The 23639-nt window shown below is 38.1% G+C and overlaps 1 protein-coding gene across 3 annotated transcripts; it reads left to right on the top strand.

Annotated features, from left to right (window-relative positions):
* The first annotated feature begins 428 nt into the window (after window positions 1-428).
* Window positions 429-22231, top strand: BOLL (boule homolog, RNA binding protein). 3 transcript variants are annotated; one of them, XM_059476031.1, is made up of 12 exons: window positions 429-626; window positions 3416-3559; window positions 6440-6531; window positions 8669-8723; window positions 9170-9248; window positions 11730-11896; window positions 12426-12497; window positions 13181-13228; window positions 14289-14414; window positions 15871-15945; window positions 19205-19271; window positions 21108-22231. In XM_059476031.1, exons 2-11 carry the CDS (start codon window positions 3431-3433, stop codon window positions 19220-19222), a joined length of 861 nt encoding a protein of 286 aa, XP_059332014.1. In that variant the 5' UTR covers window positions 429-626; window positions 3416-3430; the 3' UTR covers window positions 19223-19271; window positions 21108-22231. The 3 variants fall into 3 exon arrangements, with proteins under 3 accessions (XP_059332014.1, XP_059332013.1, XP_059332012.1); XM_059476030.1 differs by lacking the exon at window positions 429-626 and adding an exon at window positions 945-1374 and having other exon boundaries at window positions 3419-3559; XM_059476029.1 differs by lacking the exon at window positions 429-626 and adding an exon at window positions 945-1374.
* The last annotated feature ends 1408 nt before the right edge of the window (window positions 22232-23639 follow it).

The raw sequence follows: 23639 nt of genomic DNA, 5'->3' as shown, positions 1-23639 counted from the left end.
AGTAGTGAGCCTGACATAGAGTCTCGGGGTGACTTAGCCTGTGCATGTTTGATCACTTTGAAAAACAGTTTTTCCTCTGGTGCGGTTCTTTCAGCATACACTTGTCTGAATATCAGCTCCTGCTGTCATCAGATCAAGGATTTTTGTCAGGCTGCACCTTTGTACCTGTATTGATTATGAGTTTGGCATTTGAATTACTCTTTTTCTGCAGACCTGTTTAATACCAGAGATATTCTAAGGGCAAAATGTATTTGCAGACAGGATGAAATAATGGAACAGGAGAGCAGGTTGTAGTGCTGTTCAGTAAATGACCACAGAAGTACACTTGACACAAGTATTACTATTGGTGCTTCTCCTCCAGTTCAGTAAGAGCAGAAAAAAGAATATTTTGAGTTGGAGTATTTTGGGGAGTGGTCATTAATGTGCTATTTTCCAGCTCTCTTGACCAGACCAGAAATTTTGTCTCCAAGGTCATCCCAGACCCATAGCTGTTTTCAAGCTAGCCTGCCTACTCAAGAGTCTTTTGGGAACCCTAGGAAGATTCTTTGAGTTGAAATAGGACTTTTACTTCACATTGATGGCTGTTCAGTCTAAACTATGTTCTGACCCCCATCAAGTATGGCCTGGTAAGCCAAACACAGGTAACTGCCTCCCCGGGCATTTTTGGTTTTCTCCCACAGAGGCCAGATGAAATGTGTTACCCTGTTTTCCTCCGTTTCACACACTAGTTGGGAGGATAAACCCAGCTGGGATTTGCCTCCCCAGGTGATGGGTAAATTGCTGGGGGGAGGTTCCTGGGCTGACTCAGCGCTTCAAAGCACGGTTCCGAGGGGTAGTACTGATACCTCCTCAGAGCTACCACCGCGGGGAATCAGCCAGGACCGCCCACCCCGGTGCCGGGGTACCCGGGGAGGAGGAGCGCAGAGCAGCCGGGCCGCCCGACACCCGCCGAGACATCGGCACAAGCGGCCGGGGCTCCGGGTACGGAGCGGCCGCGAGCCGCCCGCTCCGGGAGGCGCGGGGGGACCGGCAGCGCCAGGGCCTTGAGGCGGGGGGGGGGATGTGCCGGGACAGAAGCACGCCCGGCCACCCCGTCGCAGCGATCCCGTGAAAGTACTCCTGGGCTGCAGAGATTTAGGGAAGGGGAGATTTCTCCGCGGAAAGCGGGCTGAGGCGTGTGAGGGAACGGTCCCTCCATCGTGCTGAGCGCTGCGCTCACGTCACCGCCAGGCTGCGCCTTCCCCCGCCCGTTGCAGGCCCGACCCCGCGGGCGCGCGTCAGCTGGGCGCGAGGCGGAGCTGAGGAGCGCGACGCGTGCCGGGAACGTGCCGGGGGCCGAGGCGGCTGCGAGGACCGATGGATCCCGAGGGCGCGGTGAGGAGCCCGGCGGGGCCGCGGGGCCCGGCGGCCGCCCCGGAGGGCGGGAGGGCGGGCGGGCAGCGGGGCCGTCCCGCTGGGGCGCCCCGGCTCGCGGCCGCCCGCGCGGGGCCGCCATTTTGTCAGTGGCGGCCTCAGGCTGTGGAGAAGGCGCTGGCGGCCCCGGTGTGCGGGACACGGTGCCGGGGCAACGGGGTCTGGCTCGGACCTTACAGCACACGGGCTCTGGAAAGCAGAGGTGTTTAGGGAGAGAAGTGCGCTTAATCACCAGGCCTTCGTGGAGTTAGCTTGTCTGACTGGGAGTCTGCTCAGTGTAAAGTGGATGTTGCGATTCTGCTAGCGAACAGTTGCCAGACGCACTAAGTAATCGATAAAAATATTGATGGATGTAAATATCCGTATTAATTGGGGAAATTGATAAAAAGGAAGTTTACAAAACAGTAGAAACAAATATTTAGGCAAGTGATGTGCTGATGGCACATATTTGGTCTTTTTAATACTGTTTTCTTATTGACACGCTGATGATGAAGAAGTGGTTATCGCAATACAGATTTTAACATGTGATACTTTAAACTCACTGGGATTTACCGTATTTACTGTTGTGAGTTCATGAGTGGTGTGTTTAATTCCTCATTTCTTTCGTTGGGGTATTTGTGTTCATGGCTTATTTTAACATGTCAGCTCTTAAAATGTATACAGAGAAAATGCAGTTTGGGCTCTTGGAGGTAAGGAATACATTTTGGCTGTGTTGTCAACTGTTTATTGTTATAGTTGAATCCAGAAGTTTTTGTGCTGAACACAGTTGCCAAATGATGTACATTGGAAATTGCTGTGAGAGATGGAGACTGTAACCTGTCTTGTCTCTCAGGAGTTTTTTGCTGTAAAAACAAATCCTCTTGGGGACTGTAGTGACTGTGTTAGTTCCATGCCTACTAGACCTGGGGTTTGTGCAGGTTAGTACTCTAGAGTAGTATTCCCAGTAGGAGAGATGTATACTGGATTCTTTTGAACAGATCAGGTTAACAGCCCCAGGCTTTCCTCTTCCCCAGGTGTTTGTGTGTGTTTTAGCACGTTTGGAAAGGACTTGGGTCTTCTCTAAAACTGAAATTGCATGAACTTAGCTGCATTTATTGTCTTTAAGATATCCACAATAATATCATTAACCCATTACTTAGAATTAGTAGGAGTAACTCTTAAGTAGCTAAAAAAGTATTAAATAATCCTGTTGGAGAAATCAGTGACAATACTACATGGCTGCTTTCCAGCTATCATCTTCACAGTTAGGGTTGACTTTGTAAGGCAGTATTATTTGTTTTGAAAAGAGTTTGCAGTTAAATTGTTTCACTGTTCACAAGTGTAAGCATGCTGGAACTTAAAACATCAGGCAGGCTTCACCAAGTAATGGTTTCCATGACATCCCATTGTGTTATGCTCTTTTACTGGGGCAAGAGCAATCTGGTTGTTCTTCTGCAGAGGGAATTTCTGTTCTGACCACTGTGTTGTGTTTGTAGGCCAAGAGGGTGTTGAATTAAAATACCAGTCTTCAAGACCTGTTTTCATCCAGTCTGTGGAGATTATTGATTTCCTGTGGTGGAATTATGGGTGCTCAGCACTTGGAAAATTAATCAGAGGCTGTTGCAGAGAGTAGAGTTGCGTAGATGTTTGTGAGAGCACAGATGGAGTTTAAAATTTCCATTCTATATAGGTTGAAAATAAGGGCTTCTAGTAGAGCAAAGATACGTTGTATAATAACCTGAAATTTATGCAGCATGGTGCTTTGCAAGTTGAACCAAGATTGGTGTTTTGTTTGGAAGTGTTTAACATCGGACTTCAGACCATGGTGTATTCACCAAGTTACAGAATTGATTAAGATTGAGCTTGTGTTTAAACACTGAGCCACATTCTGAATAAAAATACATGGTTAATGTTCAGCATCTGCTGTGCCTTCTGAAAAATTCCGTATGTATTGTCTGTTAAGAGTTGTTTCATTTACTGATAAATAATGAGTAAGATTTTGAAAATGTTTTCTTTCAATCAGCAGGCCACTGATCAGATGCAAACAGAATCTTTACCTTCATGTCCCAACACTGTGTCACCAGTGAGGTTAAACAATCTGATCGGTTCTCCAAGGTTCGGAACAGTCACTCCAAATCGTGTCTTTGTTGGAGGAATTGATTTTAAGGTATTCTTCCCTCTTCTTGCTGCTAAATTATAATTTATAACAGTATAAAAATCAACAAGGAAAAAAGAGACACATTCATGTGTATTTGTTTTGCTGGTAAGTCCTCTTCACTTTAATAGCCAAACCTACAGAGAATAAAGCTTTAAGCCTTGATTTCCTTAACAGTCCTACAAAGTTGGCTGTGTACACCTAGCTGCTAGAAGCTTTTCACACACCACTTCTTCAGAGTTTTCTTTTTTCAAAAAAAATGGCTTTGTTATCAGCAGAGCTGATGGTAGAAAAACATGTAGAACGTTTTGTTTATGTATACCACTTAGTGTAATTTAATAAACTGTCACAATGTTTCATATGGCCAGTGGAGCAAACCTTTTGTTTCTCTAACACTTCTGGTTCACACAAACAATTACAGTGTGTGTGTTCCTTGCCATAGTAATTTTCTTAAAGGCAAGAGTTTGCTTTTAAAAAAGTGTGTAAGCTTCTCTGGGTAATTTGCAGTATTGATCTTAATTCCTAGAATGCTTGTGCCTTTGTGTGTTCCCTAAAATCTTCAAATAGCAGTGAACATTGGGCCACTCTTACCTTGTTCAGTTGCTTTTAACATTTGTGATAAGCTTAAGCTTTTTCTTTCTTCCCACTTTAGATAATTAATTAAGCCATTGACTTTTGGTGCTTAGCTTGCTTAGCTTTTGCTTTGTTCCCACCAAGAGTATTTTCTCTGCATCAATCCTCCTAGGCTGAGACCTTTTGAGTACTGGCTCATTTGAAGAGGAACAAGAATTGACAATTCACTGAGACTATTTTACATAATAAGTGCAAGAAATTCCAAAATCTTCTATTTTATTTGGCAGGGGTAATTCAAACAGAGGTGTTCATATTCTAAGATGTACAGGGCCTTCAGTACAATTAGACTTCATTAAGTGGCAAGTAGCTTTTTGCACCAACAGTAAGCAAATTTCTGGAGCTATAAAAAGACCTCTCTTGCTCTCTTCTGTCTTCACTGCAATTTCAAAGGTTAAAATACTTTTCTGTCTAAGATCAACATTTTTATTAATTTTCATACTTATTGTTTATTTTGAAGGGTCTCTTGACTTGGTTCAGTTGCTGATACTTCAAAATTTATTATGAAATTGTATTTTTGACAGCAGTTTAAGCATGTTTGTAATCATAAAGAGGATGGAATTTTTTTGCAGAGGGGTGAGGAAATAGAAGGGATGAAACCTCTTTAGCCATTTTAGTTGCTTTTCCATTTGGCATGACTCTTTATATCAAACACAGCCTTAAATTTCTGATCTAATCCTTATAGGGTTTATATGTCAGTCTTGAATTGCTTTCTATTGGCAATCCCATGGCAAAAAATATTGGGGTTTTTGGCATTTTTTTATGCCAAAGGTCTTATTCAAGTCACTTGGGGTGATGCAAAAGCTGTTGACTTCATTTTTGTGGGAAAGGGAGACAGTTAATCAACAAAAACTTACTTGCTTTCTAACAAGTTCTTTTATGATTTTGCCATTTTGTCTATCACTATGGCAGTGATTCCTGTTTGCAAGAGGAAACACCTGGTCTCTCAAATTTAGAGAAACAATTCAGCAAGGGAAGTTAGAGTTGGGAACATTTTCATCTTGGTCTGATGATGCATCTTTAGTGGTGCAGGCCATGTGTCACTGACAAAGGCTAATCCTAAACCTTTACCCTCCTTAAAGTATCTGACAAGGGCCTTTGTATTATCATAAACAGGAAAAGGCAAGTCCTCAATGTGTTTCTACTAAGTTTCTAAATACTATGTTTGCACAGATTTCACTGTGCATCTTAGAACAGCATTTCCTTCTCATTCTGCATTAATGCAATGTTCTGCATGTAAACCTTTGTCTTTCCAAATTCATAGTTTGTGTAGCAAGCCCTTATGTCCTTGGGTAGTACTTTGAGCACTACTCAATTTCAGACTTGGATGAGGAACATAAACCTTTGATGTGCTGCAGAGGATTCCCTAAATTGTATACAAACAATCAAAGTAATTTACTTAGAACTCAAACAGTACTTGGTATACTTGAAGTTAAGGAGGAGTATAGATGAGTGGTGTGTGCATGTAACTGTGCTTCTCCCATGTGGGGTGTAGCATTAACTAAGGGCTTAAAACTCAGAAGTGATGCTTACTGCAGCATATGTGATCTGTGCTTACATTGTAATAAAATATTCACAGAAGGCAGAGGAGTGTTCACAAAGCTCAGGTGAGTCTTTACATTAGAAAGTTGTCTTATTCCCTGCGTACTTTGGAAGGGGGCAGTTCCTTCCAAGTTGACTTGGACCACTCTCCATGGGAATAACATTTTCTTTCTTACAGTGGGGAGTTTGTATAGTGTGCCTGTATGTATTTGCAGACTGTCATGTTAAAAACACTTCAGAAGGAGGGATCATGGTATATTCAGTGGATTTGACCACTAAATCACTGTGGTTTAGGGGGATCTATGTGACCTGTGTATATCAGTATGCTCTGTTGTATTGCAGTTGAAAGTATGGCAGTAATTTTTTGTACTGTGAACTGCTCTAGCGTGTAATTAGCAGAAAAGAAAGTTTGGATCTAGTACACCTGCTCATTGATCTTAACTGTAAAAGGACAGTTGTTACATAAATCTACTAATGAGAAGTTTCTAGAATTACTGTTGAATAATTAATGCAGTAGTTAAGTGGGCCCTGAGGCTCATACTTACTCATTCTTCTGTCTTCATAAGCAGGGTTGTAATTAGTTTGTAGCAAACTTCATCCAAACTTCATCCAAAGTACATCCATTAAAGTACATCTTTAGCTAAACATTGAACTAATTAATTGAATAACTATGCAAACCAACTTTTCCTTTTTTTTCCCCCCTCTTGATTTACTGTCTAGACTAATGAAAATGACCTGAAGAAGTTTTTTGCTCAGTATGGCAGTGTGACAGAAGTGAAGATAATAAATGACAGAGCTGGAGTATCAAAGGGGTTGGTATAGTAGAATAAGTGTATTGTGGAAATTGAAAATAACAGAAAGCTGACCATAGTAAATTTGGTTTTTATAGTTCACAATATTTTATCACTGATGTTTCATTTATTCCATGTGTGTGAAAATCTGTTCTTGCCCTTTAATATCTCTATATAAATGTCTCCAATTTGCGTAACTAGAACTCTTAGTCATGTTATAAGATGAAGCTGTGTGTGGCTAGGGCAGAATTAATAGTTTCCATTTTTTTCAGGTTTTCTTAGTGACTATTACTTAAGTAGATGATCCTAGCAAGGTTATCTAGTTATTAAATATATTTTTATTACTGAAAGCCAGTGTGGAAAGGAGCCTGAAGTGGAGGAAGAGCTGAGGTACACCTGATTGTGGTGGAGTGCATGGCAGCAACAGATTTTTGTGTGAAGATTTTTGGAACAGCAGCATAGGGGACAAATCTGATATTAAATTGTGATTACTTACAGTGGAGACTAAGACTGGAAGTAACCAGTAGGAGAAATGACAAAGAACAAGTACAGAGAAATATTAAGATTGCGTAGTAGAATTATTGCTGCAACCCAGATGGTTGCATGGTGATGTCAATAAGGTGGGGAAGTGCACTGCCAGAGAAGGGAGGAAAGAGGGCTGAAGCAAAAAGGAATGTGCATGAGAGTTCACCTCAAAAGTTCTCTCCTGAGGAGTAAGGACAGTTTAATGCTGTCAGCTTAACATGTGTCAGCAAGTTTTATGTGCTGAGCTGCAGCTCTTAGCACAGAGAGTGCACTTGCATGACTTCAGAGATTTGGTCCCAGATCTGTCTCCAAGCCTCTTGCCTTTTTAGTAAATTCCAAGAAGTATCTGAGAATTGAATGTATGTGTCCATATAGCCCATAATAATTATGCAGCTGTGATTACCAACATATGTCTCACAGCAGATCTGTTGGAAAATCATTACTTTCCATGCTGTTGGGATTTCTGTTGAACTCCAAGCACAGGCTTTGTTGCTTCTGCGTGACAAATGATTTTAAAAACTTCCAAGTTTGTGATTGCATCTATTAGTTTATTGTCCAGTCTACAGAATGAAAAATCTGTGTAGGAAAGGTCCCATGCAGGAGAATACTTTGTCTTCTTTGAACTTGGAAATGTTTCCAGTTAAGAGATGCCAATACAAAGTACAGCCAGTCAGATTTATTGAAGTTCTTTATTAAAATTAGCATACAAATGCTCACAAAGAATGAAAACCTTGTATTGCAAAATCTGATCTACTGGAAGGAGGGGTAGAAGCTCGTACCTTCTGTATTGTGACCCTGAGAAATGAACCATGACCCTAACAAACCATGTGCACAAAAATACACGTTTCACAGATTTCAAAAATATTTGAAATTTACGAAGTCAGATTTATTGGAGGAGGAGGAAGGGGTTTTGGGTTTTCTTATGTATGTGTTGTATACATTTAGATACTTACTTTGCACTGACAGTGCCGCCAAGATTACTCTGGGAATGAATTGAGGGGGTTGGAAAAGCAGGAGTTCTGAGTGGAAAGCCTGCTTGATTTATTGCAGCAGTTAAAAGGGGTGTTGTGGTGTGGAAGACATGCTATGTCACAAGGTATGAGAATTGCTTCATCCTTGATCTCCACAGAACTCTTTTTAATGCTAATCCTGTTGAGAATTACAGGAAAATTCACAGATAATGGCTGGCTGCATCACTGCTTTTTTGAGAACTCAGTTTAAAATAGTGGTTTGTGGCAGTGGGGAGCATTTGCAGTTGTTGCTGAAGTAGGTGGGAGCTGTACTATGAATTACAGTATAATATTAACTTGGAAAAAATCCCAGGTGTCTCACCTTGGTCGCCTCAAGAAATGAAAGGTTTAGATCAAAATCTTTGTTTAATAGCAATGAAGGAATTTAAGGCATAAGCTGAGTAACAAGAACAGCTGATCATTCTTGGTAGTATATTGCCACATACTTGAATGTAATTAAAAAGGTGCTAAGGATGCAGTTGTTAATTCAATCTTTACTCCTAGGGTGGTTTTTTTACCCATTAATTTACCTTGTAATGCCACTTGTAGTGTACATCAAGTAAGTATGTGCTGTGTTTGTAAATACACACTTGAGAGGCTTAGCTCCTGTCATCTTTGTTTAGGTATGGCTTTGTTACATTTGAAACCCAAGAAGAGGCACAGAAGATTTTACAAGATGTAAGTGACAGTCCCCATTATGTTTGTCTCTTAAATGAATTAATTGGTTTTGTACTAGGCCTGAGAACTCTAGTCCTCTGTTTGCCAAGTTGCATTTGAAGACAAGTTTGGTCTGATAGTTAGAATGGTTTAAGGAGATCTAATATAAGATTTTTCTTATATGAAATTCTGATCATCCTCTGATTTTTTTTTTTTTTGTTTTGTCCTACTCTTCTATTTTGACTAATGTCTCCAGAACTTGCTTTTATATTGCAGTCTACTAACTATGTGTTAGTATTAGAAACAGACCCTGAGGAATTTGACCAGGTTCCAGACACATAGCCTAGGATCTGGTTTCAACGTAACTTCTCTTGTGCTCAATGTGTCTAGCCTACTGAGTTACTTTTCACTTCTCAGATACCTAGATCTGTGTAGAAAATAATCATGTCTTATTTCTTTATTGCTAGGCTAAAAAGCTCAACTATAAGGATAAGAAATTGAATATTGGACCAGCAATAAGAAAACAAGTGCGGAGCCCTAATGCTCGTATGTATTTTTACTTGGATTTGTGTATTATCAATATGAATATAAGTTTTTAACCAAGATGTACCTGGTCTTGCACTGCATTAATGCTGTGTGTGGCATGTGCTCAGAATGGTTTGCAATGGAAGCAAATGCATGCAAGTGGAAATGTTGAAATAAATAGATTTTTGGTGTCTTGGTTCTTTTATCTCTCAATGTGTTGTTTCTTTTACTTTATTGGAGAGAGTTACCTATCTAGGAATGAACTGAATGGAAATTCAATTTGCCTGGCAGAATCTTATTTCTAAGCATTCAGTGTGTCCTCGCAGGTTCTACAGGATAAAGCAGGCTCTGCTGGTTAGTGGCATTATTATTCATTAATTATGTTATTAAAACCCGTTAGGATTGTTGCAGCTTGCTTTCTTCGGTAGAAACCATAAGCAACGTGTGGTTATAGTCCCCACTCTCTTCTTGAGCTGTTTGTTCTAAGATATTGACTGGATACTGAAAATGTAGGCTATAAACCACCAACTTCTAAGATGAGATCTGTCAGTTGTCTTCAGTAAGGGCTGCATGTCAGAAATGTAAAAGATTTCTTTTTTAAGTGCAGCAGACAATGAAGTGTACTTTGGGACTTTGCTGCAGTATTTGTCCTATGGTACCTTTTGGAACAGTTAGGAAAAACCCATCCTTCCTTTTGCTCATCTTCATTCTGAGGCCAGAATACAGAAGAATGTTGATTTAATTCTGAAGCTTTCTTTAGTTTATCATGCTCTGTTGGAAGTGGTTCATGTGTACACTGCTGCTGTTGGTGCAGGCACACTTGCTGAAGACAGGAAATTTGCCTCCTTCCCCCCTTGTGCCCAAGTATGCCCCTTTTCCTGTTGTAAGTGTATGGGTTATTATTTGCTATGGGGAAATGGAATACTTGTTCCAACTGTTTAGTTTCTTTCTCTAGAAATTATTCAGTATGATCTTTGCTCACTCATCATCATGAGATTGTATGCCATTTTCTTGCTATGCTTTATTTCACTTTCCATCTTTGACTTGTGTTTTCTCAGTTGTGTTGCCTGACTTGTGGGAGTTCCTTCCTCTGACTCTTGTAATGAATGTGTAAATTGATAGAAAAGGGGCATCTCTGTGTTTTAATTGAGACATGAGGCAACAGGGGTAAACCAAAAATATTTTTTAAAAGCTTTTCAAATAAAGCTGCTGTATTCTTTTGAGATCTTTATTTGTAGACCAACTCCCTGTTGTCTCTCATGCCTAGGATAGATCTGTGATAGAGGATCATATTGCCATCCAGACACTTGCTAGGGCCTGGTTTCAGTAAGTCTGCTCTCATGCTCAGTGTATCTCTGTCACCAGAATGCTTTGTCCTACTGCAGCTCATCTTGGCTTCATGAAGCCAGAACACCTGGACATACAATGTCACTGTAGAGCTGTGGGTTCCATTACATTCCACAGAATTAGAGAGCTGGACAATTAACTGCTGTCCTCTGTAGCCCACATATATAGTGCTTGTCTTTCATACTGTAAAGCAAAATTATTTTTAGCTCTTCTATCATAGGATCGATTGGGGTGAGAGCTTTGAACATAATTGGGAGAGCCACTTGGTTTGCTTTTCCCCAGCATCAAAATGTAGTTTTTCATCAGTGAATTTTCTGTGTTTAATGAGGAAGATTTCGTTTTTGTTTGCCAGAGACTTATTCAACCCTGGCAGAAAGTTTGTGCAGTTACTTGTGCAAATGCTTGGTAGCTAGTGGACAGGATTGTTGGTCTTGGGATTCTATTGATATACTCATCTGAGATACCAGTAAGTGCTGTCCTAGATTGCTGAGTGGAGCTAAAACAGCCTTTAGTTTTCCTAGGGTGTGCTTAACATTATCCTGACAAACATCTTAGTCTGTCTATGGATAATCTGTCAGCTGTGTTGTATCCAGGTGTCTTAAGGCTTTTCTAGGAATTAGTCAAACTCTTACTATCCATAAAAGCTCTTGAATCCCTCTGTGACCCTTTTTGGTCATCCACTGAGCATTCTGGTGATCTCTGCAGTGTTCTGTCAGTTCAGAAAATGGCACTTCATGGTGGTTTTACCTTTGTAAGGCAAGGTGAAAAACTAAAACTTACTTAGTGATGCTGTTTATTTTGTGTTCTTCCTGATTTTTTTCTGTACTATGTTACTATTTTGTGATTTCAGCTTCAACTACAGAATTAATTTTCCCTTTTTTTCTCTCCAGAAATCTCCCCATATTATGTGTTGTGTTAATTATTTGTATGGATGTCATCTTCTGCAGCCTTTCCCATCTAGCTCTGGAGACATCCTGTGGCCATCTGCTTTCATGATCGTGTTTGAGAGGGAATTGAGATGGCATTAGACAAGCTGCTTCATGCTCTTTCCTTTGAATGTTTTCTTTCTGTGAAAATCAAAAGTGACCTCTTTTTTCATGGTGTATACATCTGAAAAAAGTTACTTACAAGTAAGTTTTTAAATATTTATTCCAGGTTCTGCTGTGACACCACAAGCTGGTACAATGTATGCCACTACTGCTGTATCACCAGAAGCTGGTACAATGTACTTGACCACTTCCAGTGGATATCCATATGTTTACCATAATGGAGTGGCTTATTTTCATACATCTGAAGTCTCTCCTGTTCAGCAGCCATGGCCAGTAAGGAATTTATTTTGATATTTATGCTTTTCTATGGACCAGGATAGCTGCAGTGTTTTCAAGTCCCTTCTGCTTAATTTTCTTCAGCTATGCCTCATTCTAGATGTTTAATTGGCTTCCTTGTATTAGACTTTATTTTGTGTTGCTTGGTTGTTTTGGTTTTTTTTAAATAACACTTCAGTTTATTTGCTTCTACAGAGCACTTTTCATTTGGTGTGACCTATTGAACAGGACAGCTCATAATCAGTCTGGGCCTTGGCCCAGGAATAAGTTTTGCTATCTCTAGATAGTGATGGCCTAGTGCTTTCTAGGAAGGTGTGAGTGAATATGCCAGAGATTTTTGTTTGATCTAACATAAGCTGTTAGAAACACTGGATTTGAAGCAGTTTAAGTGTAGGTTTAAATTTTGTGAATGATTTTCAAAAGGGAGGGGGTGGTTCAGTGCCATAGTATTCCAGAGCTTTGTGTAATAGCAGTGACAGTTTATAAAATTGCTGCATTAAGATTTGTAACTTCTTTTCTTTTGAAGTCTCGCTCTGTTTCCAGTTCACCTGTGATGGTTGCTCCACCGGTTTATCAGTCTCCTACGTACCATTATCAGGTATCTGTTTGAAAATGATTTTCAGACCATCACTAATCCTCCAGCCATGCAGTCCTATTTGCAGCACTGTCTCAGGTCTGTTTATTCTTAGGAAATAGTAATAGTAGTGTGAAACATATTTTAACTTCATTGAAGACTTTTCAGTAGAATACAGTTTATTTTGCTATGTAACTACATGGAAGTTTAATGATTTACATCTTCTTTTGTAAAGACAAAGAAAGATTGTTGCAGGACAGCTGGCTTATCATCTAAGTCAGACTCCTGCTTAGAGTAGGGCTGGTTAAAACAGGTTTCTTGGGTACTTGTACAGTCGAGTTTCAAGTAGCTCCAACGATGAAGATTGCCCACAATGTTTCTGGAGAGCCTCTTCCTATACTTGACTCTTCTCATCATAAAGACCTTTCCCTTAAAGCCACATTTTTTAGTGGTTCAGCTTGGGTTCATTGATTCATGTGCTCTGAGCACCTCTGTTGAGAGCATGACTTAAGTTTTTGAAGTTTATTAAATGGTCAAGTTGGAGGCTGAGTGGAAATAGATAAAACCATGTTCCCGAGTAATTTGGGGCTTAATGAAAATCATATTTCCTCTTTTTAGTTAAGAATTAATTACAGATTTGAGAATAGTAGTATTCTATGTGTATTTGTTCTTCACCACATTAATGACAACTTCTTGTTCAATTTTAGGCACCAACACAGTGTCTTTCAAGTCAGTGGCAGTGGTCTGTTCCACAGGTAAATACAGTTCATAGTTACAGCATTTTACCATGACTTTTCACCTAGTTAGAAGGCATGCTGTGCTTATCCAAGAGTGAGATTTCCCACTATTCACAACTTGGTTGAAATTAGTATTAATTGCTATATTTTAGCAATGTATTTACAACATTTACTGTTGCAATGGAAGGCATAAAATAACATCTGTTGAAACATTAAATATAAGTCTGATGTAGAGCAAGCATCCTCCCCCTCTCCTTCCATTTAGCAAAATATTTGTATCAAATTACCTTACAAATTCTTTAGAAGCAGGTAAAAACTACCAAATCTCGCCTGATTAAGAAATAGATATTAACTAACCAGTTAACTGATAACTGTGACATTTCATAGCGGTAGATTTAGCAGGAGCATTTGGACACACATTGGGTAAAATCAGAGCCAGGCCCTTGAAGTAGGAGGAGGTTATTGTTAACTTAGTCATTTTGTGGGGAGAGTTTATCTGTTTTGTAAAAGAGCAGCTTAATATGGAAATCTGGACACTTGAGGAACTTGAAGAGTTTGAACCTGAAGGGAGGACCAAGTCCCTTAAGCTTGAGCTGTTGCAATGCAGCCTCGTTACTTTAATAGCAGCCAGCCTTGTCCAGTTATGGTCTGTTCCACTCTAATACATTAATCCATTGCTTTGAAATCAGGGTGCTGAATTACAGAGAGTCTCTATTTTAAAACAAAAAACTTGTTTTGCTAATGTAACCATGTTGCAAGGGAAAATTTAACTCTAGTATATTTCTGTGATTTTGAGATTAAATTAATTTTACAAGTTTTAGGATTTTGCAATGCTCTCCAAAATGTCAATAAAATCTGAAAATCATGTAAAATTAAAGGACTTTTTTTTCTTGTACTACCTGACCTTTCTGTCTACTTCCCTCTTGCTTAGTTTCTTTAAGTAATCAAGGATTAATTTCACATTTTATTTTAAAGCTTTATCTTGTGTTTATATGCAGCAAAGAGGACTGTAAAATAAGCTCTTCTCTTTATTCTGCTTAAATTAGAACATTTATTAGAATAATGTGTTTTATTTCAGTCTCCTACCTCTTCACCTCCACTCCTGTACCTGCAACCATCTGAAGTCTTTTATCAGCCAATAGGAATTAACCAGGAAGGTGGATGTATATCTCCACCTCTCCTAATGGAAGCTGCAGTTCCTGAGGTATTACAAAAAATGTAAAAAAGTATACTGAAAATTGAAGTCCTTATTTGTGATTGAAAAATACAATATTTTATTTTAAGCACTGGCTGTTAGAGTAGTGAGGTCAACTGTTCTGGTGCTTATGTTGATGTTAAATAATTTCAGGTGTCCTCAAATTAGAACATGTCTTCCTGTGTAGGAGAATGCTTTGATTCTGAAATAGAGAGTCACAAATATATTGCAGACAGCAATATAAGGACTTGTCAATTGGTTTTGTTTGCAAGTAATGTTTAAATAAAATGACAGTTTATTCTTTGGAATGTTGGGTTGAGTATCCCTGAACCACAATAGCTTTCTAAAGTAATTCTTCTGTGAGTAGAAGCTTTTTCTAAATATTCTGGTGATCTGAATTAAGAGTGCTTTATTGTACTTTAAAAATTTCTTAAGCATTAGAAATGTTACTGATATCGAATCAAAAAACTGTAAGCAAAAAATACTTAATCATTCAATCAATCTATTCATGATGGGATATTAGAAATTGTAGTAGATGGCTACAGGAAAAACTGAATTACACACATTTTCACTTTGGTATTAATTGGTACTTCTCAAATATTCATTCCTCACGAACAGGGAGGCCAAAATAGATGTTAAATTAGGACATCTAATTATTAATACTAGTATTCAAGTATGGTTCCAAAAGTAAATGGGTATTTTATTCCTACAAGAGAAATTCCAAAACTGGTATTTCAGACATCTGAAGTGCAAAGTTCTGACATTCTGAAGCAATTTAATTTCCCTATGAACATACTGAATAATACAAGGCTTGGGTTATGGGGATTTTTCTTCCTTTCTGAAGGCGCATAAATCTTGGTATATATTTCATAATCATAATACTATTAGCAGTACTATTTTACCTTTACTATTTCATGATTTTGTTATAAAGGTGTACAAAGGTCTGAAATCCATGAGCACTAAGAAAACAGTTGAAATTATTTAAGGAATATTTGGATATAATGTGCTCTTGGTTTACAGGTAGGCAATTCATTCATGTTAAAGGAAACAGTGTGTCAAATGTCAGAAGAATGGTGTAAAATTCCAAATACTCTGTATTACTTGTATGTAAATATTTTATAGGTATGATACTGCTGGGAATCACATTTTCAATGTGCTAGTCTACACATTTAAGCTGTTCCCATTAGAGCTGAGTGAAATCTGTAGTAGAGAAGCTGCTACTTCTGTCAAGGAAAGTGATTTATGACACTGATTTAAGATAAAATAAGTTCACTAAATTTTGCTAATCCATGGGGAAAACATAGATTTAAATATTGAAATTGGGTTTTTACAAAAGTCACTAGTTCAGATAAGCATAGCCCACATTTTGAAGTTTTAAGGGTTCTAAATTCCTATGAAAGGCTTAAAAAACTTAACATCGTGAAAGAAGCTTTTGTGCTAATTTTTTGTGTTCTTTTTGTATCAGCTGTATTCTGATCATGGAGTTCAAACCCTACATCACCAGCCCTATGTCCAGAGTCACATAGCCATGCCTGCAGCTGTGAGTATCAAACCAAGATAGTTAGAGCAAGCACACCAGTATTGCTGTCTTCTTTCTTGAAGCAGTGACAGTAAGATAAGAGGGGAATTCTTGAAAAACCTTTTGTTAATTAATTAGTACACAAGGAAATGGGAAATATTGGAAACCAACTGAGATTTTTCCTCAACTGACGTTTTGTTACAGAGGGACAAACATGTTACTTATTTTGGAACTAATTCGGGAAACTAAGAAGTCAAAACATGACTAGTTATTTTAAGACTGAGCTACAAAGTAAACTGCAAATAAGAAACATTTTGAGAGAAAATAGTGAACCTTATGCAGCTCTTTAAGGTGATGGTTACAAATCCTTGTTTCTTTCTCTGGGTCTTTACCTCTTATTCATTACTTCAGCCTTAGAAAAGCACCTCATGTTGTGAAGAGTTGAGATTTTGAAACGCAGAAAATGTAAAACTGTCCCAGTCAGTCACCTGTGGGTGTTTTCTTGTGCAGTTCTGACTTAGAAAGGCCCTTTGAATATTATTCCATGTCACCTATTGCAAGTTGGATTTTTTTTGGTTTCCAATTTAAGGTCCTCTTGCCTAAATTAATAGGACTGTTGATGCCATATGTGAAATAATGTCAAAACTGATTTGACTGGTGTCAGAGATCTAAAGTTGTCAGTAATTAAACTTGATATTACAGCACTTACTCTTCTGTGAAAGGTGCTTACATGAGTGAATAAAAGTCATGTTATAAGCTCTCTTTTCCACACATTTTAAACTTATTTTAGTTTCAGCATTTTTCCAGACCATTGTATAACAATATGTACTGGGTATTTCCAGCAGAGGGGGCTGTCACCCAAGTGTTGTCTTGGAATAAAGTGCTCTCTATTTCTTGCTCATTCTCTCCTGTTTTCTCAGAAGTCTTGTTACCTAGAATTAAAACTCTGCTCTGTTCAGGTCTCAGGTAGATTCACAGTTAGTTAAACCCTTCCAAAGACTTACTGAATTCTGACAATTTTATTCATTGCAGGTAGATGCTGAATAGTCTTTGTTTTAAATTTTATTTATTTAGTTAGTTTCATTTACTAGTAATTAGTAGTTCTAAAATATAACTTGTCCTTTAAAATTTTCATACTACCTTTTCACATACCACTTGGAGTTTGAATATGTTTCCCAGGTACTGAATATGATCAGTTTGTGTTGTGTGTCTGTGGCTGAGCTCTCATCAATGATTGAAAAAGGCAAATGTTGGCAGCACACTGCTATGTGCTAGGCAAGTGCCTGTGGTATTACCACCTGCTCCCCAGCTGCAGAAGGCAACTGCCTGTTGGCTGTACTCTGCTTAAAATAGCCCAACAAATATATCTGCTGCTGGAAACTGCCAAGTGGTGGCAGTAGTAATGCCTGAGGTAATGGCTGTACCTTGGAGGTAATCTGCTAATTGCCTCTATTGCACTGTGTATTCCCAGCGCAATTCCTGGGCTTTGTCCTAGGAGTTGTAAGTCAGGTGGTGACAGTGGGATGCTACAGCTGCTATCCAGAGATTTTTGACAGCTGTAGACTTACGGCTTTCAAATGCAGCTCACAGCACATCATTCTCTCTGTTCTACCATCAGTACAAATAGTAGTAACTATTGAGTTACATCAACAAAATGCTATTTTTAGTACAAAGTTTTTAATAGTGCTAAATGAAAATTAGAAAACAACATATTCCAACTTGCAGCTATAAATTATTTTGAGATCAAATTTTGGTATTTAAGATAAAGTTTGAATCAAAAATGCTAATCCCCTCCCTGTGTTTGTGTGTTTGCTAATCACATTGAATATATTTACTTTAAGCTTAATACTTTTGGCAATTAACAGCATGTTCTGTTGATGAGCATGTGACTTCAGATATTTGCAAATGTACAAATGGATAAGGCTAACATTCATTCTCAAAGGCTGCCAGATGATGCTTTTTTTTAGGAAGTGAGAAGATTCTCATCTCTACTGGAGGTTTCAGATCATCTCCTTATTAGAAGATAATATAGGAATGTTTGGATGCTTCCAAAGAGTATATATTAAATAGTGTCTGGTAGCAAAAGTTACCTGGGCTACAGTAACAGTGGAACTTTAGTGAAGATTGAAATTTGTGATCTTTGATTTCAGGCCAAGGACAAATACCTGTGAATTAAGTTTTAGTTTTGTTAAGTGTTTATCTGAAGCTCTGAGGCACTGGCCTGGCAAATGTTAGTTCTGTATTCTGTGTGTATATGAGGGAGACCCTTGAGGTGAGCACACAGTTGCAGTCTACAAAGTACACAATTGCAGTCTACAGAGTGAGCAAAGTGTAAAAGGTTCTGGCTTATGGATTGGGTGAGTGGGTAGGATTTGTTTTATTTCATGCTTTTAGCTTTTCTTTTTATCTATCCTTTTGAGCTGCAGTGTCCCTTTTGGGGCATAGGCATAGTTCTAGTCTGTTGCAGTTACTGCTTTTCCTGTAGTTTGTGTCAAGCAGAGTTTTTGGGTGGTATCAACAGTACCAGATCATAAAGTGTCCTTTGTGCTATAGTTCATGGATGCTTGCATTCAGATCACAGTGGTGCATGATGGCCTTTGCATGGTGAGTGTTCTGTAAATTTAACTGAACATAGCACACTTTTTCTCTGCAGATAAGAGTAATAGGGGAATATTTGTGTTCAGTGTGTATAAGCCATATAAATGTACATGTCTTTGTAAATATTTGTATAGATACACATGGAGGTAGATTGATGTAAATTGTGTCTATTATAACAGTTCTGGTTTAATCATTTGGGGGAAAGTTTAGTTATTTTATACTTGTACTGCATGTTATTGTCTGATGTTCCATGTGAAGCAACAAAAAATAGTGCTGCGTGTTTTCTGTGTAGGTAAGTGAAATTGAAAGAGGATAAGCCTTTTGTTTATAGATATGTTAGTCTAAGAAATGTGAATCTAAACTTCTAGTTATATGATTGCCAAGAGACTTGTCACTAGCTGCAGCTAGGTCTGTTGCCTCTAAAATGGCTCTTTTAAACTCCACTTGCTAATTGGATATTAACATGGAAAGGTACAGAAAGTGCATGCTTTTTCTCACATTGTTTCTTTCTGTGCCCTCTTTACAAACTTCTCCTTTTCTGTTTGTTTGCTCTGACTTCAGTTCAGTGGGTATTTTTCTTTTGCTTTCTCTTTGTTTGATAACCCTATGGAGAATCCACTATTAAAGCATTTGGGCCACTCTATCTTTACTGATTAATTTTTCTTTTTTTTTTTGTGTCCAGTCCTTCCTGTGTGGCTGAGATCCATCATCACCCTAGGAGCTAGCAGCTGCCAGTTGTGGCATTTGGGGTCAGTTGTTTCATTGCAATGCTTGCTATTTATGATTTAGTGAATAATAAAATGTGCTCACATCTAGCACAGTCTGCAGCATCGCTTGCCTACTTCCTGCAGTTTGACACTTGCTAATAATTATCTTCAGAAACCAAACTCTATATAATCAGTGTCATTCATTCCTGAGATGGTAATGTATATGTAAACTCATCATTTTAGTTAAACTGCCTGAATTTTATATGAGTTTGGATTGTTTTCCTTCAGAAAGAATGAATTTTTCTGTACTACCAATGTATGATTCTTTTATTTCTGACAACAGTCTTAATTCTCTTTTGACAACTTCCCTTTTTCTTCTCCCTATTTTGTGCAATTTACAGTAGCTTGTGTTTATAGGGCTGTACTCTGGCAGGTGCTGAAGCATGCTTTTACTGTGAAAATGCTGCCTCTAAGTTGCTTACACTTTTTTAAAAATTAGAATTTTGATGAAAGGAGGCCTAGGGAAGAATATATGTCTTGCACATCTTAAAATTGGAGTAATTTTCTTACTTGATAGCCTTTAAACAGCTCACTGATTTGTAGCAGGGCCTTGCTGTATGTTAAGATGTTCCTGCATGATTTACCCCCAGCTGTGGCTTTTAAACAAATATTAGCAGCTTTTAAACAAATATTAGACGCCTACCAGTGTAAAACTGAGCATAATTTTCTCAGTAGACAAAGAGAATGTGTTTGTGTCCTACCTATACTAACAGGAGTTAAACTAAAGAAAAGGAGAAACACATTGGGGTTGAAATCCTGTAAAGTGGATATGAAAACTGAAGAGCATGGAACCTTGGAAGTTTTGAAAAGCAATGCACAATGTGAGGGGGAGTTAGTAGCTGATGAAAAGAGACTTGATACCTTGAGATTTATAGTGGTTTGGGTATCCTGAGAGAGGTGTATGAGCTGCAGCTGTTTGTATTAGGAAACCATCAGAACCAGAAGGGAGAGTAAAGAGTTAAATTTATTAAAACAAAAAAGTTAGTGATGAAAAGGCCTGGCATAAGAAATAAAGTTAGAAAAAATGGACAGTCTGAGTCTGTCATATGACATAGTTAAGTAAAGAGTAAAAGAGATGGACAGTGTACCTTTGGGATAAGGAGCAGCTGAGATAGGGGGATTGTAAGAGAATTTGATCTTTGGAAGAAGAAACAGAATAGTACAAGTATTCTAAAATCTGCTTGTGCCATTACCTAAAGTGGTAGCTGTGTTTTCTGCATCTTGCCATCCTTTTGTCAGCAGCTAGTGGCATCCACTGACAAATTATGTAAGCACAGTCCATTGTCTCTCAGTTTACAAATAAAACAGCTTTCAGTTTGTTAGCTCAGGTTTTATGGGTCAGGTACTAAAAACTTGATGTCAACATTATTGTAAGTACTCATAGTAAAACATTGCTCTAATCTACATTACAGAGAATGCTGAAGGAAAAAAAAATGATTTGGTTCCATAGGTTTTCACAGAATGCTCTGTAAAAATAAATTTTCTCCATCCAATTAGAAAGAGGATACAATTGCTTTAATACCTTGACATCCTTTAGTAAGACTGTATGATCAATGAACAAAACTGGATTCTTTTCTTTCAGTAAAAGCATTCTGAACCCATGCTAAGATTCCATGCTTGCAAATAAAGGAGGGTATTTCCTGCCACTGTGGGCTTTATGACCTAGGTGCGTAAGAAAAATCTGTTTTTCCTGTTTGCACCAAGTCTGTGCAGCTGATGTAATAGTGGACTGTAACTATTCATTGGAGCATTATTAATGCAGTAAGTGGGACACACTTTGGAACAGAAGAAACAACCCAGCATTTTTCCTCTCTTTAGGAATTGAGGTCGCATTCTGTGAGAAGAAATGTTCTGCATCATTCGTCTGTGAGTCTGAAACCTCAGTATGCATCAAGTCATCAGTTTCCTCCTAGAAAAGATTACAGAATGGAAGCTAAAACTTTACACCACCTTCTACAGATGCTGTAAAACACTGGGGTTTTTAGCTCTGTATTTTGCTAAAATACTTAATCACAGAGAGGGTATGTTCTTCCTAACTTCTGATATTTCCTTGCAGGTTCCCCAGTTAAAATACCGCTACTTTCTGTCAAGTAATAGCTTGAAATTTTGTAGTTTGGTCAGGTAAAACCACATGAAATAATAATTTTATCCCTGCACTTCCCTTCTTAATACAAACCCTGTTAGAGGACAAGAGGGTGATTTCTGAAACAGACTGCTGTATGTATTCCAGTTACTAGCCCAGACTGAAAGCCAACATACTTCTACTGAAGAGATAATGTCACCTTTAATTTCTAGTTTACATAAACTTTAAAGATTAGTTACGAAGTTGAAGCCATTTTGCCACATACAGCATTTTTGTACTGTGGATAAAATCTGATTATTTAAATCCATGTGAATTTCATTTCCATGCCAAAATAATTTGTCTGCCTTAATTTTTCTTGTTATCAGTGTTCTCTACTTTTATAAGGTGTTTTACTTTGTGTCATTTTAGTGTTTGCAGTAATAATTTTTTAAAATAAAATTTGGACCCCTAGTTTAATAATGATTTGTTCTCATTCTAACATTTTTATTGCATATGCATTTGGTTTTACAGTTTTTAGCTATAGGAAAAGGAATGAAATGTCTACTTGAATTAGAAAAAGCAATGAAAATTTCTTTGCTTCTTTGGGGTTTTCTGTTGTCTGTATGAAAATAAGGAGCTCCCTGGTGGTATCACAAATTGAGATGAAAGACTATTTTTTCCTTGATTTCAGGAAAATAACTTTGTTTTTTAGTTGTGGTGTCATTTGTTTGGTTTTTGTTTTTGCTTTTCTCCTCACTTCCTAGGGTTCCTTCTATTCATTACAAAATCAGATTCCCCAAAGGTTGAAAATACAGGCTGTGTATTTACAGTAGTGCAAGGTATGGCTTATTGCTTCTGTAGGATTGAAGCCTTTATTTTTTGTGTCTAAAATATCCTTGAGTTATTCAATTTTATCTGTTTTGTAGTAATTCGGGGGCTTTCTTTTTGTATGGATTTGTTTTGTTAATACTTTCTTCTTTTTAATCATTCAGAGATCTTGCCAAGCAGACATTGTAGTCAGTGAATAATCCATGTATGATATGTAAATCTCATTCAAGATTCTTCTGGTGTTCAGTAGTGTTTTGTGGTGTTGTCCAGGAAGAGAGTTGGAATCTGGTTCTGGTTTTATGCTGTTTTGAAATTGTTAGGAAAGGAGATGCCATGTACTAGGTCTTGGTTGCAAGTTTCCTCAAGTGACTTTGCATCTTCTGCTAGGTAGAAAAATTTACACAAATATAATTTTAATAATTTCTCTTTTTAACAATTTATTGCTGTAGCAGCTGTAGTGGATTGTTTTATCACTAAGTATCAAAAGTAGTATACAATTCTTTTGGGGACAAGTAGAGTTCAGCCTGTTTTTGGAGGGGGAATTCATTTGTTTTAGGTTCTCATGTTTCTGAGCAAGTCTGTACCACTAAACACATCTGTCCAGTTCTGTTTAATTTTCACGTTTTGGAACTCCTCGATACAAGGTTATCATAAAAATCTTGGCTCATCAAAGCCAGAATTCATTTCCATTGAAGAATTTTTACATAGTAAATATTTTTAATGAGATTTTGTCTCTAAAGGTACCAAAGAAAGAAAGATTATGTTCTGGTGAAGCCTTACTTCTTGTGTCAGGAAACACACATGTGACCCAGGGTTCTGGAGATTTAGTCCCAAGCCTGTATTTTTTAAATCTGCACTTTGTTTACCAAATGTGACTTCCCTGTTTTTAATTGTGCTTCAGAGATTCAAGAAAGTAAATTTTACAGTGAGTACTAATTTAAAAGAAGAATGCTTAGAGGGAAGTCTCTTGAACTAATTGCTTGAAAGTGTACAAATACTGTGCAGTCACATGTCATCAGATTGTGGCTCTATTCCAGACACCCATAAAATGTAGTTTATTTTCTCTTAATTGATGCAGATGTTAGATTGTTGATAATGAGTTAATTCCATGGCCTTTGCTTCAGAGACCACTCGCTTTGTTTTAGTTGCATGTGAACTTGATTGTTTGGAAGGTTACTCAGTGTCAGGCACTGAACTATCCCTGCAGTGTTCCCCTGTGGGGTGTGTAACATCAGTCTGGAGGCACTGTTAGTTAGGGTTATATCATCAGGTGTTAACAAAGCTTTGTTTTGGTTTGAGAGACTGAGAAGAAACCAAGTAGCTCTGAATATTGGTTTTCCTCCAGGAACTGGCAGTCACTGTTGAAATACTGAGGCCTTTTCATTTATATTGTAGCTCATCTTTGTTCAGAGTGCTTGCCAAGAGCAATGGCATGACATCAGACAGCAGTGACTGAGCCA

This window comes from Ammospiza nelsoni, chromosome 7 (assembly GCF_027579445.1).
Source record: "Ammospiza nelsoni isolate bAmmNel1 chromosome 7, bAmmNel1.pri, whole genome shotgun sequence".
Taxonomy (NCBI): Eukaryota; Metazoa; Chordata; class Aves; order Passeriformes; family Passerellidae; genus Ammospiza; species Ammospiza nelsoni.
This window is presented reverse-complemented; position numbering and strand designations above follow the sequence as displayed.

Coding starts and splice junctions, on each gene's coding strand:
- BOLL (XM_059476029.1), top strand. Junction 13,229..14,288: donor GGCAGTGGTCTGTTCCACAG/GTAAATACAGTT, acceptor GTTTTATTTCAG/TCTCCTACCTCTTCACCTCC. Junction 14,415..15,870: donor TGGAAGCTGCAGTTCCTGAG/GTATTACAAAAA, acceptor TTTTTGTATCAG/CTGTATTCTGATCATGGAGT.